Source organism: Hemitrygon akajei, unplaced genomic scaffold, assembly GCF_048418815.1.
Source record: "Hemitrygon akajei unplaced genomic scaffold, sHemAka1.3 Scf000094, whole genome shotgun sequence".
Classification (NCBI taxonomy): domain Eukaryota; kingdom Metazoa; phylum Chordata; class Chondrichthyes; order Myliobatiformes; family Dasyatidae; genus Hemitrygon; species Hemitrygon akajei.
Genome location: NW_027331980.1, coordinates 2,587,998 through 2,606,794, shown reverse-complemented (window position 1 = coordinate 2,606,794; position 18,797 = coordinate 2,587,998). Strand labels below are relative to the sequence as shown.

At 41.3% G+C, this 18,797-nt stretch overlaps 1 protein-coding gene across 1 annotated transcript in view; it reads left to right on the top strand.

The window, feature by feature from the left end:
* LOC140722944 (NACHT, LRR and PYD domains-containing protein 3-like) overlaps positions 1–18,797 on the top strand; it is a 57,057-nt gene that overhangs the window by 24,551 nt on the left and 13,709 nt on the right. The window contains exons 7-9 of the mRNA XM_073037570.1: positions 8,178–8,349; positions 8,451–8,516; positions 15,265–17,002. Coding sequence (XP_072893671.1) covers positions 8,178–8,349; positions 8,451–8,516; positions 15,265–17,002 — 1,976 coding nt within the window. The remainder of the gene's footprint in view (positions 1–8,177; positions 8,350–8,450; positions 8,517–15,264; positions 17,003–18,797) is intronic.

Here is an 18,797-nt window from a genome sequence, read left to right as displayed (position 1 = left end):
TCAGATGAAACATCCACTAAGTTCCAAGTGAGATCAGACTCAGTATTATTGACAACAACAGTCATAGTAGCAGACTGTTTCTCATAATATGGTTTTATCATATTTATATGGCAAAGTGTCGGCCTTCTGCGATCTGGAGTTTTTATCACATAATCCACGTCATTAACTTTAGACATAGTTTAATATGGTCCATGAAATCTAGCTTGTAAAGGATTTGTTTGCACCGGGAAAAGAACCAAAACTTTATCCCCAGTCTTAAATTACCTCAGCCTAGCTTCTTTATCATACCAGGTTTTCATTTTCTCCTGAGCTAATTTAAAAATTTCCCTGGCTAAGCTACAAACTTTATGTAATCTGTCCTTAAATTTTAAAACATAATCCAGCAAATTAGTGTGTACCACTTTATTAATCCATTGTTCTTTTAATAAGGCCAAAGGTCCACTAATTCTATGCCCAACTACAAGTTCAAATGGACTAAAACCTAATTAAACCTGTACCGACTCCCCCACTGCAAATAGAGGTAGGTATATACCCTCATCCCAATCATTTTCATTTTCCACACAATATATCCCAATCATGGACTTAAGGGTAGAATGAAATCTCTCCAATGCTCCTTGCGATTTTGGATGGTATGCAGATGAGGTAATCTGCTTAGTTACTAGTTTATAAACTATCTGTTGAAACAATCCAGACATTAAATTACTACCTTGATCAGATTGTATTTCCTTTGGCAACTCAAAATAAGTAAAGAACTTTTTAAGTACCTTTGTTACAGTTTTAGTCATTATATCTCTAAGTGGTACTGCCTCTGGAAACCTAGAAGCAGTGTGCATGATTGTCAGCAAGTATTGATGGCCAGTTTTAGTTTTTTGTAATGGGCCTACACAGTCTATCATCATTTTGGAAAGTGGTTCATCAAATGCGGGGATAGGTTGCAGTGGGGCCAGTGGAGTAAATTGATTAGGTTTACCCACAATTTGTCAGGTATGACACAATCTGCAAAACGTCGCCATATCTTTTCTTAAACCAGGCCATAAAAATGTTCAGAATCATTGTTCACAGTTTTCTTCACCCCTTGTTTTCCACCCAATGACACACTATGAGCTAAGGTTAAAACCTCATTTTGATAAACTTTAGGAACAACTACCTGGTGCATAACCTTCCATTCATCACGTGCAGGAATTGTAGGTGGTCTCCACTTTATCATTAATGCTCCGTTCTCAAAATAATATCCTACAGACACCTTATCAATTTCACTATCCAGATGGGCTTGTTCCTTTAATTTGATAATCTCAGGGTCTCTACTCTGCTCTGCTATCATCTCTTTATGATACAGAGACAAATCTTCAAGGTCAGACTTACTCCAAGAATCTTGTTAGAACAATGAGGGTAAGAAAGTTTCTGACACATCCTCAAAATTCGAATCTAGAGTTAAAGAATCATGGGTAATAACCTCATCCTGCATATCACTGTTTTTAGTCATTGCTCGAGTTACAACACAGGAGGAATCTGTGTTAGAATTAATTCGTGGTTCCTCAGACTTTATTGTCAAATACATTTCAGGAAAAACTTGTCCATCTGGAGAAGGATATCGAATGGTGTAAGGTGTGGGAAGCAAGTAAGGAAGTTATGGAACCTATGACAATTAAAGAGGTGGAAGTACTGGCGCTTTTAAGAAATTTAAAAGTGGATAAATCTCCGGGTCCTGACCGGATATTCCCCAGGACCTTGAGGGAAGTTTGTGTAGAGATAGCAGGAGCTCTGACGGAGATCTTTCAGATGTCATTAGAAACAGGGATTGTGACGGAGGATTGGCGTATTGCTCATGTGGTTCCATTGTTTAAAAAGGGTTCTAGAAGTAAGCCTGGCAATTATAGACCTGTCAGTTTGACATCAGTGGTGGGTAAATTAATGGAAAGTATTCTTAGAGATAGTATTTATAATTATCTGGATAGACAGGATCTGATTAGGAGTAGCCAGCATGGATTTGTGCGTGGAAGGTCATGTTTGACAAACCTTATTGAATTTTTTGAAGTAGTTACGAGGAATGTTGACGAGGGTAAGGCAGTGGATGTAGTCTATATGGACTTCAGCAAGGCCTTTGACAAAGTTCCACATGGAAGGTTAGTTAAGAAGGTTCAGTCGTTAGGTATTAATGCTGGAGTAATAAAATGGATTCAACAGTGGCTAGATGGGAGATGCCAGAGAGTAGTGGTGGATAATTGTTTATCGGGATGGAGGCCGGTGACTAGCGGGGTGCCTCAGGGATCTGTTTTGGGCCCAATGTTGTTTGTAATATACATAAATGATCTGGATGATGGGGTGGTAAATTGGATTAGTAAGTATGCTGATGATACTAAGGTAGGAGGTGTTGTGGATAATGAGGTGGGTTTTCAAAGCTTGCAGGGAGATTTATGCCTGTTAGAAGAATGGGCTGAACGTTGGCAGATGGAGTTTAATGCTGAGAAGTGTGAGGTTCTACATTTTGGCAGGAATAATCCAAATAGAACATACAGGGTAAATGGTAGGGCATTGAGGAATGCAGTGGAACAGAGAGATCTAGGAATAACAGTGCATAGTTCCCTGAAGGTGGAGTCTCATGTAGATAGGGTGGTGAAGAAGGCTTTTGGAACGCTGGCCTTTATAAATCAGAGCATTGAGTACAGAAGTTGGGATGTAATGTTAAAATTGTACAAGGCATTGGTAAGGCCAAATTTGGAATATTGTGTACAGTTCTGGTCACCGAATTATAGGAAAGATATCAATAAATTAGAGAGAGTGCAGAGACGATTTACTAGGATGTTACCAGGGTTTCAGCACTTAAGTTACAGAGAAAGGTTGAACAAGTTAGGTCTCTATTCACTGGAGCGTAGAAGGTTGAGGGGGGATTTGATCGAGGTATTTAAAATGTTGAGAGGGATAGATAGAGTTGACGTGAATAGGCTGTTTCCATTGAGAGTAGGGGAGATTCAAACGAGAGGACATGATTTGAGAGTTAGGGGGCAAAAGTTTAAGGGAAACACGAGGGGGTATTTCTTTACTCAGAGAGTGATAGCTGTGTGGAATGAGCTTCCTGTAGAAGTAGTAGAGGCCAGATCAGTTGTGTCATTTAAGGTAAAATTGGATAGGTATATGGATAGGAAAGGAGTGGAGGGTTATGGGCTGAGTGCGGGTAGGTGGGACTAGGTGAGATTAAGAGTTCGGCACGGACTAGGAGGGCCGGAATGGCCTGTTTCCGTGCTGTGATTGTTATATGGTTATATGGTTATATCTGCCAAGTCATTTCCTAACAAAAAAGCAATATCATGCACAGGTAAGCTACGTCGTAATCCTACTTTAACAAGTCCTGAAACTAACCCTGACCTTAAATTCACTCTATGCAAATGTACAGGCATAACGGCACACCCAACACCTCATATATAGTTTACCTCACCAGTGTCAGACTCATTATTAAATTGTCTAATATCAGTGATTGAGAAGCTCCAGTATCCCTATAAAATTTTCTTGGCACCGGAGTGGCTCTCTCTTTCAAGGATACAAATCCTTCAGTTATAAAATGATCATGTTCCCTCTTAATTTGGTCAGACTCTAACAAAGCTTCATTTGTATTTATCGAACCCTGTTGATTTACAGGGGTTTCAGTATGTTGCACACAAGTATCTGGGACTGCTTCCTTCTCCTTTTTCTGCAATTGGAAACAGTTAGCTATTACATGTCCAAGTTTCTTACAATAATTACAAATGGGACTAAACTGTCTTTCCTTCACAGGTTTTCCTTCATTCTTAACTTTCTCATTAACTTCTGATTTAATTTCTGATTTACCTTGATTCTCTGTGCTGTTTTTCCTTTTAAAAGTTCTGTCCTGAGGAAATTTATTATTGTGGATTAAAGCAGACTCATCAGCTAATTTAGCAGAATCCTGCAATGCAGCAGTATCCCACTCATTTAAGTAGGTCCTTACTTCAACAGGGATGCTCCATTTAAACTCCATTAAAATCAACTCTTTCAATTTATTATAGTCCACATTTACATTTTTAGAGGAAACCCATCTCTCAAAACACACAACTTTATCGTAGGCAAATTCCACATATGTTTTTCCACTGATTTCTTCAAATTTCTGAGTCTTTCTCTATATGCTTCTGGAACCAGTTCATACATCTATAATATCTACTGCTTCACAATATCATAATCAAGTGCTTGCTCAGCAGTTAAAGCTATATAAGCTTGTTGTGCCTTGCCTTTTAATTACACTTTGTAACATCACTGGCCATTTCTCCTTCAGCCACTCTGAAATCAGAGCAATAGTTTCAAAATGTTGAAAATATCTCTCCACTTCTGTTTCATTAAATGGAGGAGCTAATATAACTTCTCAACTAGCAACAAGTTGTTTCCTAGAACCAGAGAACTGATTTTCAGACTTTAATTCTGGCATCACAAGATCAAATTCCCTCTGTTTAATTTCAGCTTCTAACGGCCGTAGTTCCGAGTTAGCTTCCAATGGTTTCTTTATATTTTCACTTTCTAATCGACTTAGTTGCAAGTTAGCTTCCAATTGCTTCTGTTTTAATTCAACTTCTATTCTAAACTTTTCTAATGCAACCTATTCCAAGTGTAACTGTATCACTGCTTTACTTACAGGGTCCAGCATCATTCCATCAAAATACTCGAATCTATGTAGAGTTCTGCAATTTACCTCTGAATTACAGGCTTTGTTGTAACCTTTGAAATACCTTTAATTCCAACCTGCTAGCAATCTCAGATACATCACCTTCGCGAATAACTCCGGGTCTGGTGATGCCAGAAAGTCGTCAATATTTATTGTTGCCCAATACCACTCAGAAACCAATCAAACAAAGGAATCGGGTATTTCCCTTTCCAAATCAGATCGATAATTAAATAAGCATATAAACTCAAAAACAGAACACATCCCACGAGCCCCCAAATGTTATGAATTGCTATGGTCACCAGCAAGAATGAATATAGAATTGAAACAGTTCTTTTTTATAAGAAATAAAACATTTATTTAAAACACAGCTCAATAACAAATGAAAAGTAAACAAAGGACTAACTTAACCGGAAGTTAACTGCTATACACCAACTTCAATGGCTCTTAAAGCGATAATGCGAACACAGTTCTTGAAGTGATAATGCAAAAACAAATCTTAAAGTGATAATGCATAAAGTCCAAGTGACTTATACAGTCAGTTAGGAGAGACTTTCCCTGAAGTAATGAATTCCTCTACGTCGTGATGTTACTGCTAATCCGAGCTGAAATATGCCTTGCCCGAAGGATTTACGATGAAGGAAATAAAAACAGCTTAAAGGCACTGACATTTTTCCTTTGGCAAATAACACACTGCCCCAGCCCTTTCTGCTTTCACAATGCAGCAGCAAACTTGGGTGCAATTACCACCTTCTGAATGAAGATTCCATAAGTTCGATCCTGTATTACCACTGACGACACCAACTTTACTCAATCCTTTGGATTCCCGAACTTCAGTAATTCTTCACTCTCCGACTGGACTTTAACTGGCAGCAATTTTCAGAACTGCCGGCACAACGATTCTTACAGTAGAAATTAAAACTCCAATTTAAAACGAAATTGCGTCATGAAACCAAATACGCAGCAGAATGGAGTCACTGACTAATTAAAAAACGAACTGACCTGTGTCACAGCAAGGCATTCCCCTTTTATACCTGTCGAAACAGGTCATCGCATAACCTCAAACTGGAGGGAAATTACATCACCCCACCATCACAAGACCATTACTTCATGCTCACCAGATACTCCATTACATCATGGTCAAAGGACAGTCACAAGATACCCTCGGGGTATGTAACACTATCCAGATTTCTCTTAACATCTTGTACAAGGTGCTGCTAGCTCGTTCCATACTCTCACCACCCTCTGAGTTAAGACTTATCCCTTCATGTACCAATTGAACTTTGCACCCTTCATCCTTTACCAAAGACCTCTTTTTGTAGTTCTTTTTGCTTTGGTGCAAAATGTCTGCTTACATTTTCCTTACCTATACACTTCATAATTTTGTGTACCTCTATCAAATCTCCCCTCAATTTCTACGTTCCAAGGCATAATGTGTTCAATCATTTCCTATAACTCAGGTCGTCCAGTCCCCACAACATTCTTGTACATTTTTCTGTATGCTTTCAAACTTTGTTACATCTGTCCTATAAGTAGGTGACCGGTAATGCACACAGTACTCAGAATTAGGTCTCATCAATGTCTTATACACGTTCAACATCATATCTCACCTCCTGTACTCAATATTTTCATTTATGAAGCTAGTGTGCCCAATACTTTCCTATCTATCTACCTTTGCTGCCACTTTTAATGAATTATGGACCTGTATTCCCAGATCACTTTGTTCTACTCCTCAGTGTCCTACTGGTCACTGTAGAATATCGACCCTGCTTGGTCATTCGAAAGGGGAACATGTCGCACTTGTCTGCATTAAATTGCATCCACCATTTTTCAGCCCATTTCTCAGCTGGTTTAGGCACCACTGCAAGTTTTGGTAGTCTTCCTCACTCTCCACTTCACGTTCCCACTCTTGGTGTTATCCGCAAATTTGCAGATACAGTTAACCACATTTTCATCCAGATCATCAATACAGATGACAAACAACAATGGACCCAGCACTGATCCCTGTGGCACAATATGAGTTACAAACTCCCAGTGAGAGATTCAGCAGTTTATAACCACTCTCTGTCTTCTTCCAAAAAGCCATTGTCTAACCCAATTTACCACTTTACCTTGAATGCTGAGCAACTGAGCTTGCTTGACCACTCTCCTGTGCAGAACCTTGTCAAATGTCATGCCAAAGTCAATGTAGACAACACCCACTTCAATTCACCAACTTTCCTAGTAACTTCCTGGGAAAACATTAAGATTGATTAGACATGAACTACCATGCTCATAGCAATATCACATTATACCAAAAATCAATAGGTTTTCCTGAAAGGGCGTATACATCAGACAAACCTTTTGCTAAGCTATTTTACATTATTAGCTAGTCTACGTTCATATTTCATATTTTCTGTACATGGCTTTTTAATTGCTTTCTGTTGGTTAATAAAAACTTCACAGTTCTCCAGCTTTCCACTATATTTTGCTATATTCTATGCCCTCTTCTTTGCTTTTGCGCTGGCATTGACTTCCTCGTCAGCTACGGTTGATTATCCTTCCTTTGGAATAACTTGTCATCTTTGGGATTATCTACCTCTACCTGCGCCTTCTGAATCGCTCCCAGAATCCTCATCTATTCCTGTTTTGCTGTTGCCTCTGCTAGTGCCCTCTTCCAATTTATTTTTGCCCAGCTCCTCTCTCATGCCTCTGTAATTCTTTTATTCCACTCTAATACGGATGCGTTTATCTTTATCTTCTCCCTCTCAAATTGCCATGTGAGTTCTGCTATTTTATGATCATTGCCTCTTAAAGTTTATTTACCTTACGCTGCCCAATCAAATCTGGTGTAATACACAAGGCTGAATCCAGATCCACCTTTCCTACCGTAGGCTCAACCATAGACTTTTCTCAAAAGCCATCTCATAGGCATTCTATAAATAACCTCACTTGGGATTCAGCACTGATCTGATTTTCCAAAGCTACCTGCATATTGAAATTCCCCATGACTATTTAACATTGACCTCTTTACACGCCTCTTCTCTCTGCCACTGCAATTTGTAGCCGACATCCTGGTTATTGTTCCATCAGGGTCCTTTTTTCTATGCAGATTCTTAGCCATACATCGTCCAATCCGATATCACCTTTTTATAAGGACTTTTATTTTTCTGTGAGAACGAAGTCAACCCAACCCTTTCACTCACCTGTCTATCCTTACGATTAAATATTTATGCTTTGATGTAAGCACCCATATATGATCTTTCAGCCACAATACTGTGATCCCACCATCCATTTTTGCTCTCTTGCTCTCCCCTCTGTTCTTGTAGTCACATCTTTTTGATCTAATGTTGCATATTGATGACAAGTAAATTAATCACATTGAGTATACTGTAGGGTGAGAGTAAATCCTTATTCTTGCTCAATTTGGATTTAGAATTTCCATGAGTTACTGTTTCTCTGTTAATGACTGAACCCAATGACGATGAGGCAACAACTGTCCACTCCACAATAAATTCATTGTTTGCATTTATAGAAAGTCACTGAACTGACAGAGAAGGGAAACCAGGCAGAAAGTTCCAGACTCTTCTTCAGTTTGGTGATGGGCAAAGGCTCCCGGGCCCGGAAGGCGATGTGGCAATCCCTTGTGACGTGGAGGACTGAGTTACCGAAGTTGGACAGAATACTGAAGGAAATACAGGAACTCGGTATGTAAAAGCCACGCACTGAACACAAAGGCACATTAAAATAGCCAGGCTTAATTATTTTAGTTCTGTTTTCACGGATGTGTTTTTTTAAATTTAAACAGGTCCTGATCCACAGGAATACATAAAAATCGTCCAAGGGTTATCTGAGTTACCCACTGAACTGATCGGTGAGTGATAAAATGCACAGTTCAAACCACATCTCAGGTGTTATACTGTGACTTGGCAGAATCTGGGAATGAAAATTCACCATTAAACACTCGTTGATCTGTGGATTCAGGTTACAATTCAGATAAACCCTCATTGCAGCCTGAATATTCGAAAATGTATTTTTCCAGCTGTTGCTGTACTAATCCAGCTATTGGGTCTGATGAACCCTTCACTTCAGTTCATACTGCTCAGAGAAACCCCACAGATGCCAGACAGGCACCTGATACACTGTATGACCCAGTCCAGGTGACTTTTCTATCTTTAGACCTTTCTGATTCCGAAGCACCTTCTCCTCCTTAATAGCAGCTGCACGCAATTCTGTTCACTGATGCTCTTTACATTTTGTAACTCCGCTAGTGACTTCCCCAGAGATTGTCTGGTATTTCCTTTTCACCCATTACTACACCTACAACATTATTTTTTAGCGGTCCAATGTTGGCCCCCTCCTTTTTTTGACTTTATTTATCTGGGAAAGAAAAAAAATACCTTTGTATCCTCTCTTATATTATTGACCACATCCTTGCATTTCCTGCACATTCTTGTATATCTAGGAGCATCAATAACATACATGCCTCCAACATGACCCAGGCAGTAAATTCCAGGCACCCACCACCCTGTGAAAAAATCTACCCATAAGTATTGTAAATTTATCTCATCTCACCTTAACCAAATGCCATCTGGTATTAGACAGCAGTCCTGTGTGAAATACAAAATACAGACTGTCAACCCAAACTTTTATATATCAATCTTATACAGATCTGTCAGATCTCTAATTTAACTGCCGAGTAAACAAACTAAGTTTATCAAGCCTTTACTTGTAGCACATCCCACCGAATCCAGGCAACATCCTGATGAACCTGTTCTGCACCCTCCCTTATCCTTCCAACTGCTGGACAATCAGAGGTGAATACAATACTCCAGATGCTTCCTAAAATCATAAGACCTAGGAGCAGAATTAAGCCAGTCGGCTCAGTGAATTTGCTCCGCAATTCCTCTCAACCCCGTTATCCTGCCTTCTGAAAATGTTGGTGCTCTTCCTAATCAGGAACATACCGACTTGCATTTTAAATATATCCAGTGACGTGTCTTCCTCAGCCATCTATGACAATAATTTCACAGATTCACCACCCACCAGCCAAGAAATTTCTCCCAGTGTGGGTCCCCGCCAGTCAGGACAATTCACCACAGTTCCCAAGCATATTAATTTTCTGTATGAGTCTCCCATGTGAGACCTTATCAAAGACTCTACCAATATACAAGCAGCCAACATCCATGTGTAACATCATCCATCACCTTGTCTCCTCCTGGAAGTACTCAAACAAGTTGGCAAGACTCTAACCCCGCCCAAAGCCTTGCTGCTGAACCCCAAACCACCTCAAACATTCTCTCTTTCATACTCCGATAGGACAGAAGATATAAAAGGCTGCAGGTATGGACCACCATCCTCAAGGACAGCTTTAATTCTTCATTTTAATAAAGAGTACTGAATGGCCCCTACTATGTTATTATTGGCTCTTCATAATAATAAGACTATATGTATATATATATATATATATATATATATATATATATACACACACACACACACACACACACACAATTGTAGCATCGTGCATGTCGTAACTAATAACAATTCACTTAGGAGAGCAGAGGAAGAATACCATTCAGGGTTGAACAACAGGTTATGTAATTCTATTTTAAACCCTGTGCGGAAAGTAGAAACCTTTCAATGTTATATTGTCTATCAGAAAACAATTGATTCTCTCCCTTCCATGGTTAAGAGGTTCCAAATGAATATAAAATTCATCCAATAATTGTGAAATTTCTACAACATCTGATGAAGCATTGGTGTACAATAATCTCCCTATTAACAATCACAAAGGAACAAACACCATTATAAAAATAAACAGCGATTTTCCAGAGCGACTCACTAAGCCCAGTGTGGTTTTGTCTAGCTTTAAACTAGCTCATAATTTACTGAAACAGACAAAAATCAGGTATCAAATCAGAAACAAATATGAATTATACCTTGACACGTCTATACATTGATGATATGAAATTATTTGCTCTTGCATCAGTAAAACTAAAACAAAGAACTCAAACAATGGAACTAATTTCCAGCGATATAAGCATGAACTTTACACTAGAAAAGTACAGAACATGAAACATAAAGAAAGGTGCAATAGAGCCAGTAGAATATCAAACAGAGCATCAGGATACAAGGCAACAGAATAGGAAACATATATTTAGGATATCAATAAGCAAAGAAAATAGATAATTGTGTGATAAAGAAAAAAAAACTTCTTACAAAATTTACTTCAAGGCTGAAGAAAATCTGAATTTACATCAAGGATCAAGAAAATCTGCCAAACAGAGCTGAACAGGAAAAATATAATAAAGTTAGTAAACACTCACTGTGACCATATTGATGTATAATTTTGGTATAATATCCTGGTCTGAAACAGACCTGGAAAATATGCAAAGTAAAATAAGAACTTAAATAACAGTTTCCAGAAAACAGCTTGTGCACTGGAGTGCACTGAGATTGACATGAACGATGACAGTATGAGGATGATGAACAAGAGATACTAAACAAAAATGAGACAACAGCCAGATAAAAATTCTCAGAATCAAGGTTAATATCATGGACATATGTCGTAAACATTGTTTTTCTGCGCTGGCAGGGTAATTACAATAAAACGTGCGGTGAGCGTGTATTTATGTATACAAATGTAGAAATAGAATTGTATTAGCGTGAATTGATCAGTCTGATGGCCTACTGAAAGAAGCTGTCACGGAGCCTGTTGGTCCTGCATTTTATGCTGTGGTATCATTTCCCAAATAGTAGCGATCTGACAGGAACTCCAGGATCCAACTGCACAAGGCAGGGTCAAGGCTAAGGTCTCTGAGCTTCTTGTCAAGCCTGGAGGGAATGATGGTATTGAATGCTGAACTGTAGTCCAAGAACAGCATTCTCAGATAGGGGAACATCTCTTCCCCAGATAGACAATAGACAATAGGCAACAGACAATAGGTGCAGAAGTAGACCATTTGGCCCTTAGAAAGTGCACCACCATTTTGAGATCATGGCTGATCAATTACTATCAATACCCGGTTCCTGCCTTGTCCCCATATCACTTGATTCCCTTATCCATAAGATACCTATCTAGCTCCTTCTTGAAAGCATCCAGAGAATTAGCCTCCACTACCTTCCGAGGCAGTGCATTCCAGACCCCCACAACTCTCTTGGAGAAGAAGTTTTTCCTTAACTCTGTCCTAAATGACCTACCCCTTATTCTCAAACCATACCCTCTGGCACTGGACTCTCCCAGCACTGGAACATATTGCCTGCCTCTATCTTGTCCAATCCCTTAATAACCTTATATGTTTCAATCAGATCCCCTCTCAATCTCCTTAATTCCAGCGTGTACAAGCCCAGTCTCTCTAACCTCTCTGCGTAAGACAGCCCAGACATCCCAGGAATTAACCTCGTGAATCTACGCTGCACTTCCTCTACAGCCAGGATGTCCTTCCTTAACCCTGGAGACCAAAACTGTACACAACTCCAGGTGTGGTCTCACCAGGGCTCTGTACAAATGCAAGAGGATTTCCTTGCTCTTGTACTCAATTCCCTTTGTAATAAAGGCCAACATTCCATTAACATTCTTCACTGCCTGCTGCACTTACTCATTCACCTTCATTGACTGATGAACAAGGACTCCTAGATCTCTTTGTATTTCTCCCTTACCATTGATGAGTACAATGTCCATTCAGAAACTAGATGGCAGAATTGTTCCTGAATTGTTGAGCCTGCACCTTACTCCGATCCTGTACAGTAGTCCCCATGAACCAGACAGTGATGCAGCCAGTTGCAATGCTCTGCAAGATACACCTGTAGAAATATTAGAGTGATGTTGGAAACTCCTGATGAAATACAGCCACTATTGTGCCTTCTTTGTAGCTGCATCGATATGATGGATCCAGGTTAGATACTCAGAGATATTGACATCCAGGAACTTGAAATTGCTCACTCTTTCCACTTCTTATCCCTCTAGGAGGAGTGTGTGTGTTCCTTCATCTTGCCTTTTCTGAAATCCACAATTAGCTCTAAGGATATATTTTCATCAACATAAGCAGAATTCAGCACTCCATACAAGCATATTCAATTTTAATAAGGGGTACACATCACTGAATGGAAATGAAAGTATCACCTATAAAAGTGAAGAAACTCTCAATAATAGAAGAAAGTTACCCAGTGGAAGAGTCTGACTCTCCATGGAAGACATCCACACCATCTCAGCTGACTAGATGTTGACAAGGAAGCGTTAAGCCCCTGGCTCAGATTTGGAGTCCTCTTCCCAGAAACAGAAGTGATCATTGTAGCAATACTGGGCCAGGTTGTTAAACATGTAGTTATCACTAAAACAGAATAAAAGACCAATAGGTTCAAGAAAATAAACGTTGAAAATGACAAGAGAAACCAGAAACAATCCAGCATTTTACAGGATCCTGCAGTAGTTTAACGGAATCTCATTACTTGTACAAGCACAATCCAATGGTGGACAACATTTACAAAAATCTTGCTTAAACTATGATTGATGAAAAACATCATAACTTACTATAAGTACAAGCCTGCTCCACTTTCAGAGTTAGAGTCCTTCATATCCATACTGTGACCGATCATTATTTCAGATAGCATAATCCATGATAATCGTTCGGATATAATTATACAGGATAAACACGCAAAAACAACTTTTTAAATATACATAGCCATTCCAAACACACATAACTTACAGAAAAGAATTAGTAAAAACACCAGAAAAATGCTGAATTAAAAGGGGAAAATTAAAGACTATGGAACACGAACAGGGTATTCATTATCCCAATCATAATGTTGATAACTGGTATCATCCCAAAGGCTTTACACAATAGTATTAATAAATTAGGCTAACACGAGAATAGGCTAACCACGAGAATAGTCTGAAATTTCCTATGAATTCAGTCATGAGTGTGCTTGGCTATGTCCATACATCAGTTTTATCAGTTTAGGCTAAGAAAATTACAATAATAATAACCTATTTATAAAGCACCTTTCATCCAGACGATGTCGTTCAAGCCGCACCACAACGGGATAAAGTGCAATTAGAAAATAAAAGACAAAATGTTGTCAGTCGTAATATACACCTCAAACTTCTGCACAGTACTGTAGTTTTCGGTGCTGAATTCTACAGTTTAGGAGCATAGTTCCAAAAAAAAACCCTGACCTCCCAACGATCCACTGGCCTTCTACCTTGTTGTCTGCCTGCACTGCATTTTCTCGGCAACTACAGCACTGTTTCCCTGTACTGTTCTGTTTTTCCTTGTACGACCTCATTGTACTGATGTGATGTAATGATCTATTTGGATTGCATACAGAAATATTTTCCATTTTACCAAGGTGCTTGTGACAATAATAAACTAATTTATCGATGTATTGTTGTCAATAATACAGCGCCCCTTTGTTTCTTAAGATTGTTATACCCAGGGTTGGTATTGGGGGAAAGCTGTCACGACCTATTAAATGATCCCAGTGGCGTTCGACTAAAATAGCCTCTGACAACTAAGTCCAGCTCCTGGCCTTCTCGGATGATTTAGCCACTAAGCCTATGGAAGCGTTTCTTCCGACAGGAGAAGGGGCAAAGGTGGGTTGCTGGTACCTTACAACCAGTCGCTTTAGGCAGATGGGGCTCATCGGCCATGACTTGGCAGCTCACCCAGGAGTAGGAAAACTCAAATCTCCACTGCCTTGCAACTCTACCCTTCATAGGGAAGACGTTGGGAGTAAATCCAATGGGAAAATTCTTGACATGGAGCCCCTAGACAATCTTAAATGGTGTTCAACACAGACTGGCATACCCTGCGACACCTCTGGTCCCAAGCTGTGTCAATCTCTGCCGTTCCTTTGTGTTCATCAGATGCATGGAGAGAGGGGGCTCGCTACTTCGGCAAAAGCTTCCTCTCCGTATCGTAGTTGGTGCCCCACACCCCCACAGCAAGACTGATGAGTAGCAGTTGCCAAGACTTCACCACCCTCTCCCACAAACACGATGTACATCACTGAGACAGACGCTTGTGGTTTCTTCCATTAACGGAGATTTCATCTTACCACCAATTCTCCATCACAACGATTGAAAACTACACATTTTCTTTCTTGTTAATCCAATGAGTTATCGATTCACAATCTCACTGTGAACCTCCCCCAGATGCTGTCCAACTTGAGTATTTCACGCATATTCAGCTCCTGTTTTGATGTAAAACAGCAGTGGACACCTGTGACTCCCCAGTGTGCAGATCCGCCAAAATGCACAGTGTCCTGCTCTCCATATTTCCACACCAGATCTACATTAACATTGTTAATGATGCAAACTATGTTTAAATATAGTGAAATACTGTTGTAACGGGAGTGCAGTCAGGATTGCAATAGGATATAAGGGGAATGTTCACCTTCACAAGTCATTAGTACCAGAATATGAAGATTGGACATTTTCTGGGACATTCATCGCCTTCAGTTCCAGTGTCTGTAACAGAATTTTACGTTCTGTCCTAATATCGATGGAAGCATTGAATTAATTCATGTAATCTCAAAGACTGAATGTTGAAATGCAGTTAAAAAATCTTTGTCCGTTGAGCCATTTAACATTTTGACTATGTTCTCTGTTCCCATGGAAGATGTTCAACAGAAACACAGGGAAAGTCTGCGGGCACAAGCTGAAACACTGAGAGTGAACACGATCCTGATGACGGAGAAAGTGAAGGTTTTCCTGCTGGATGATCGATACGCTGAGCTCACGGTCACTTCTGCTGTTCGAGATCGGAGACTGGTGGAACATGAGCTGCTGGCAAGAGGCAGAGAACATGAGGATTATAGAGGGAAACAACTCCGCGGAGAGCTAGAAAAAATTAGGACTGATCAGTTATTCCATAGCAGCTTTTCTCGGAGTAAATCCAAATCTGGGAGATCGGCAGTAGTGGCCGGAGTCCCAGGAATTGGGAAAACCACAATGGTACAAAAGATTGTTTATGACTGGGCCACGGGGAAAATATACCAACAATTCCAGTTTGTCTTTAGTTTCAAATTCCGGGATTTAAACTCTATTAACTGCAGAATAAACCTGAGGGAACTGATTCTGGATCAGTATCCTTACTTTGGGAATATCCTAAGAGAGGTCTGGAAGAACCCAGAGGGATTGCTGTTTATATTCGACGGTTTAGATGAATTCAATGTCAACATTGATTTTGCTGACAGTCGGAGAGACACAGAACCCAAGCATCAGTGCCCAGATCCAGAGTGGTGGTGTGAAGTGTCGGATATTGTGTACAGTTTAATGCAGCACAAGCTGCTCCCAGGGTGTTCAGTGCTGGTGACAACCCGCCCCACTGCGTTACATTTATTGGAAAAGGCTGATATCAGTGTCTGGGCTGAAATCCTGGGATTTGTTGGTGAGGAACGGAAGCGATATTTCTTCAGGTACTTTGAAGATCAGACGGTGGCAGCAGCCGTTTTCAAACACGTGGAGGAGAACGAGATCCTGTACACCATGAGCTACAACCCCTCCTACTGCTGGATCCTCGCACTGGCACTGGGTCCTTTCTTCACACAAAGAGTCAGGGACCCACAGCGAGTTCCCAAGACCATCACCCAACTATATTCCTACTATATTTACAACATCCTGAAAAACCACGGCCGTGAGATTGAGAACCCCCGTGATGTGTTACTCAGAGTTGGTCAGATGGCCTTCAGAGGTGTGTCCCAGAAGAAGATTGTGTTTACAGATGGAGATTTGATCAAGTTCAATCTGCAGCCTTCCCAGTTCCTGTCCGGGTTCCTGATGGAGCTTTTGGAGAAAGAGGATTCTGCCCGGAGTGTGGTGTACACATTTCCACACCTCACCATCCAAGAGTTTGTAGCTGCAGTCGCACAATTCCTGAATCCACATCGCGGGGATATCCTGAAATTCCTCACTGAAGTCCATAACACGACCGATGGGCGATTTGAAGTATTTCTCCGTTTTGTCGCTGGTCTTTCCTCCCCAATGACAGCTCGGGGCCTGGAGGAGTTTCTGGGTCCATTTCCTCATGAAACAACCTGCCGGGTGATTGACTGGGTGAAGGAGGAGGTTAAACGCCAGAGTGGAAACACAAGGAGTGAAGCTGGTAAAAGGAGCCTCCTGAACACTTTGCACTACCTGTTTGAGTCTCAGAATTGTGGACTGGCTCAGACCGTGCTGGGATCGGTGGAAACACTTTCATTCCATGGAATTAAACTGAACCCGATTGACTGTGCGGTCCTGTCTCATGTCATCGGACTCTGTGATACAATAAAACACCTCAACCTGGAGACCTGCCACATTCAGTGTGAAGGAATCCAGCGGCTGGGTCCCGGGTTGCACAAGTGCCAGGAGTTGAGGTAACTTGATTTATCTCTCACTCTGAACTGTGAAACTGTTCCATTGTGCTGTTTCAATGTAAAGGAATTTGGGTAAAACTGTAGTAAATCAGGTTGTGAAAAATTGTGACAAATGACCAGGGGATCAGTAAGTAATTCCCCAAAGATGGGAAGGTGTTGTGGGTCTTTGTGAAGGTATTTTGGGAAGTTCATCAGATCAGTGAACAATGGCCATTGGTTTAATGGTAGTAAATCACAGGAATCGCCGTGTTTCTCGCTGCCTGTGACACGGCGATTCTCGCTGTTACTGACACCCAGACTGAACTGACTGCAGCAGTTGCGTCACAGATTCACAGCTCTTTCCCGGTGAGGGTCAAGAGACTGTCACTAGACTGTCCCAGTGAGAAGGAAAGAAATACCATTGTGAGATTATCCTCCCCTGTTCTTCCCCATGTGTGATTATCACTATCGGTCGACTGTGCTCAGACCCCATGGGTGTATGTTCTGTCTCGATTATGATCCTAGGTTCATACACTCCCCTCCCGTACAATCTATTACTGCATCCTGTACCATCTATCTTGTAGGATCATTTTTTCCCCACCAACCCTCCTGTGGTACATCTCTACCACATCCCCCTTCCTCAACCACTTCCTCCTGTCGGATCACTCTTCCACACCCCCCTTCCTGCTGCGAGATCTCTCTTCACATTCCCCTTCCTCCTGTGGGCTGTCTCTTCCCCTACCCCTTCCCCCTGTTCGATCTATCTTCCACATCCCCTTCCTCCTATGGGATCTATATTACCGATCCCCCTTCGTCCTGTGGGATCTCTCATCCCCATTCCCCTTCCTCCTGTGGGATCTCTCATCCCCATCCCCATCCCCTTTCCTACTTAGGAATCTCACTTAGACATCTGGCTTCATCCTGTGGGAACTCTCTTCCCCATTCCCCTTCGTCCTGTGGGATCTCTCATCCCCATTCCTCTTCCTCCTGTGGGATCTCTCTTCCCCATCCCCATTCCTCCTGTGCAATCTCAATTCCCCACACACCTCACTCTTGTTGGATCTCTCATCATACCCCTACCTCCTGTGGGATCTGTCCTCCCCATCTCTTTTTGTTTTCTTTTTGTGATCTCTTATCCCCATCACCGTCCCCCTTCCTCCTGTGTGATTTCAATTCCCCACACGCCCCACTCTTTTCGAATCTCTCATCATTCCCCTACCTCCTGTGGCATCTCTCCTCACCATCCCCTTTCCTACTTAGGAATCTCACATAGACATCTGCCTTCATCCTGTGGGAACTCTCTTCCCCATTCCCCTTACTCCTGTGGGATCTATCTTCCACATCCCACTTTCTCCTGTGCAAACACGCTTCCACATCCCAGATCCTCCTCTGTGATCTCCCCACCCCAATCCCCATCCTCCTGTGTGATCACGCTTCCCGATTCCCACTTCCCCCTGTGGGATCTCTCTTCTCCATTCCCCTTCCTCGTGGGATCTCTCTTCCCCATCCCCTTCATCCTGTGTGATCTCTCTTCCCAAGTCCACTTACTCTTGTAGGATCTGATTTCCACATCCCACTTCCTGCTCTGGGATCTCTTTTCACCATCCCCCTACCTCCCATGAGATATCTCCTCCCCATCCCCTATCATTCTGTCTGAATTCTCTACCTGATTCTTGCTTCCCCCTGTAGCATCGCTCTTCCCCATCCCCCTTCCTCTTGTAGGATCTCTCATCCTAAGCTCACTTCCTCCTGTGGTATCTCTTTCCTAGCTCCCTTCCTCCTGTGGGATCTCTTTCCTAGCTCACTTCCTCCTATG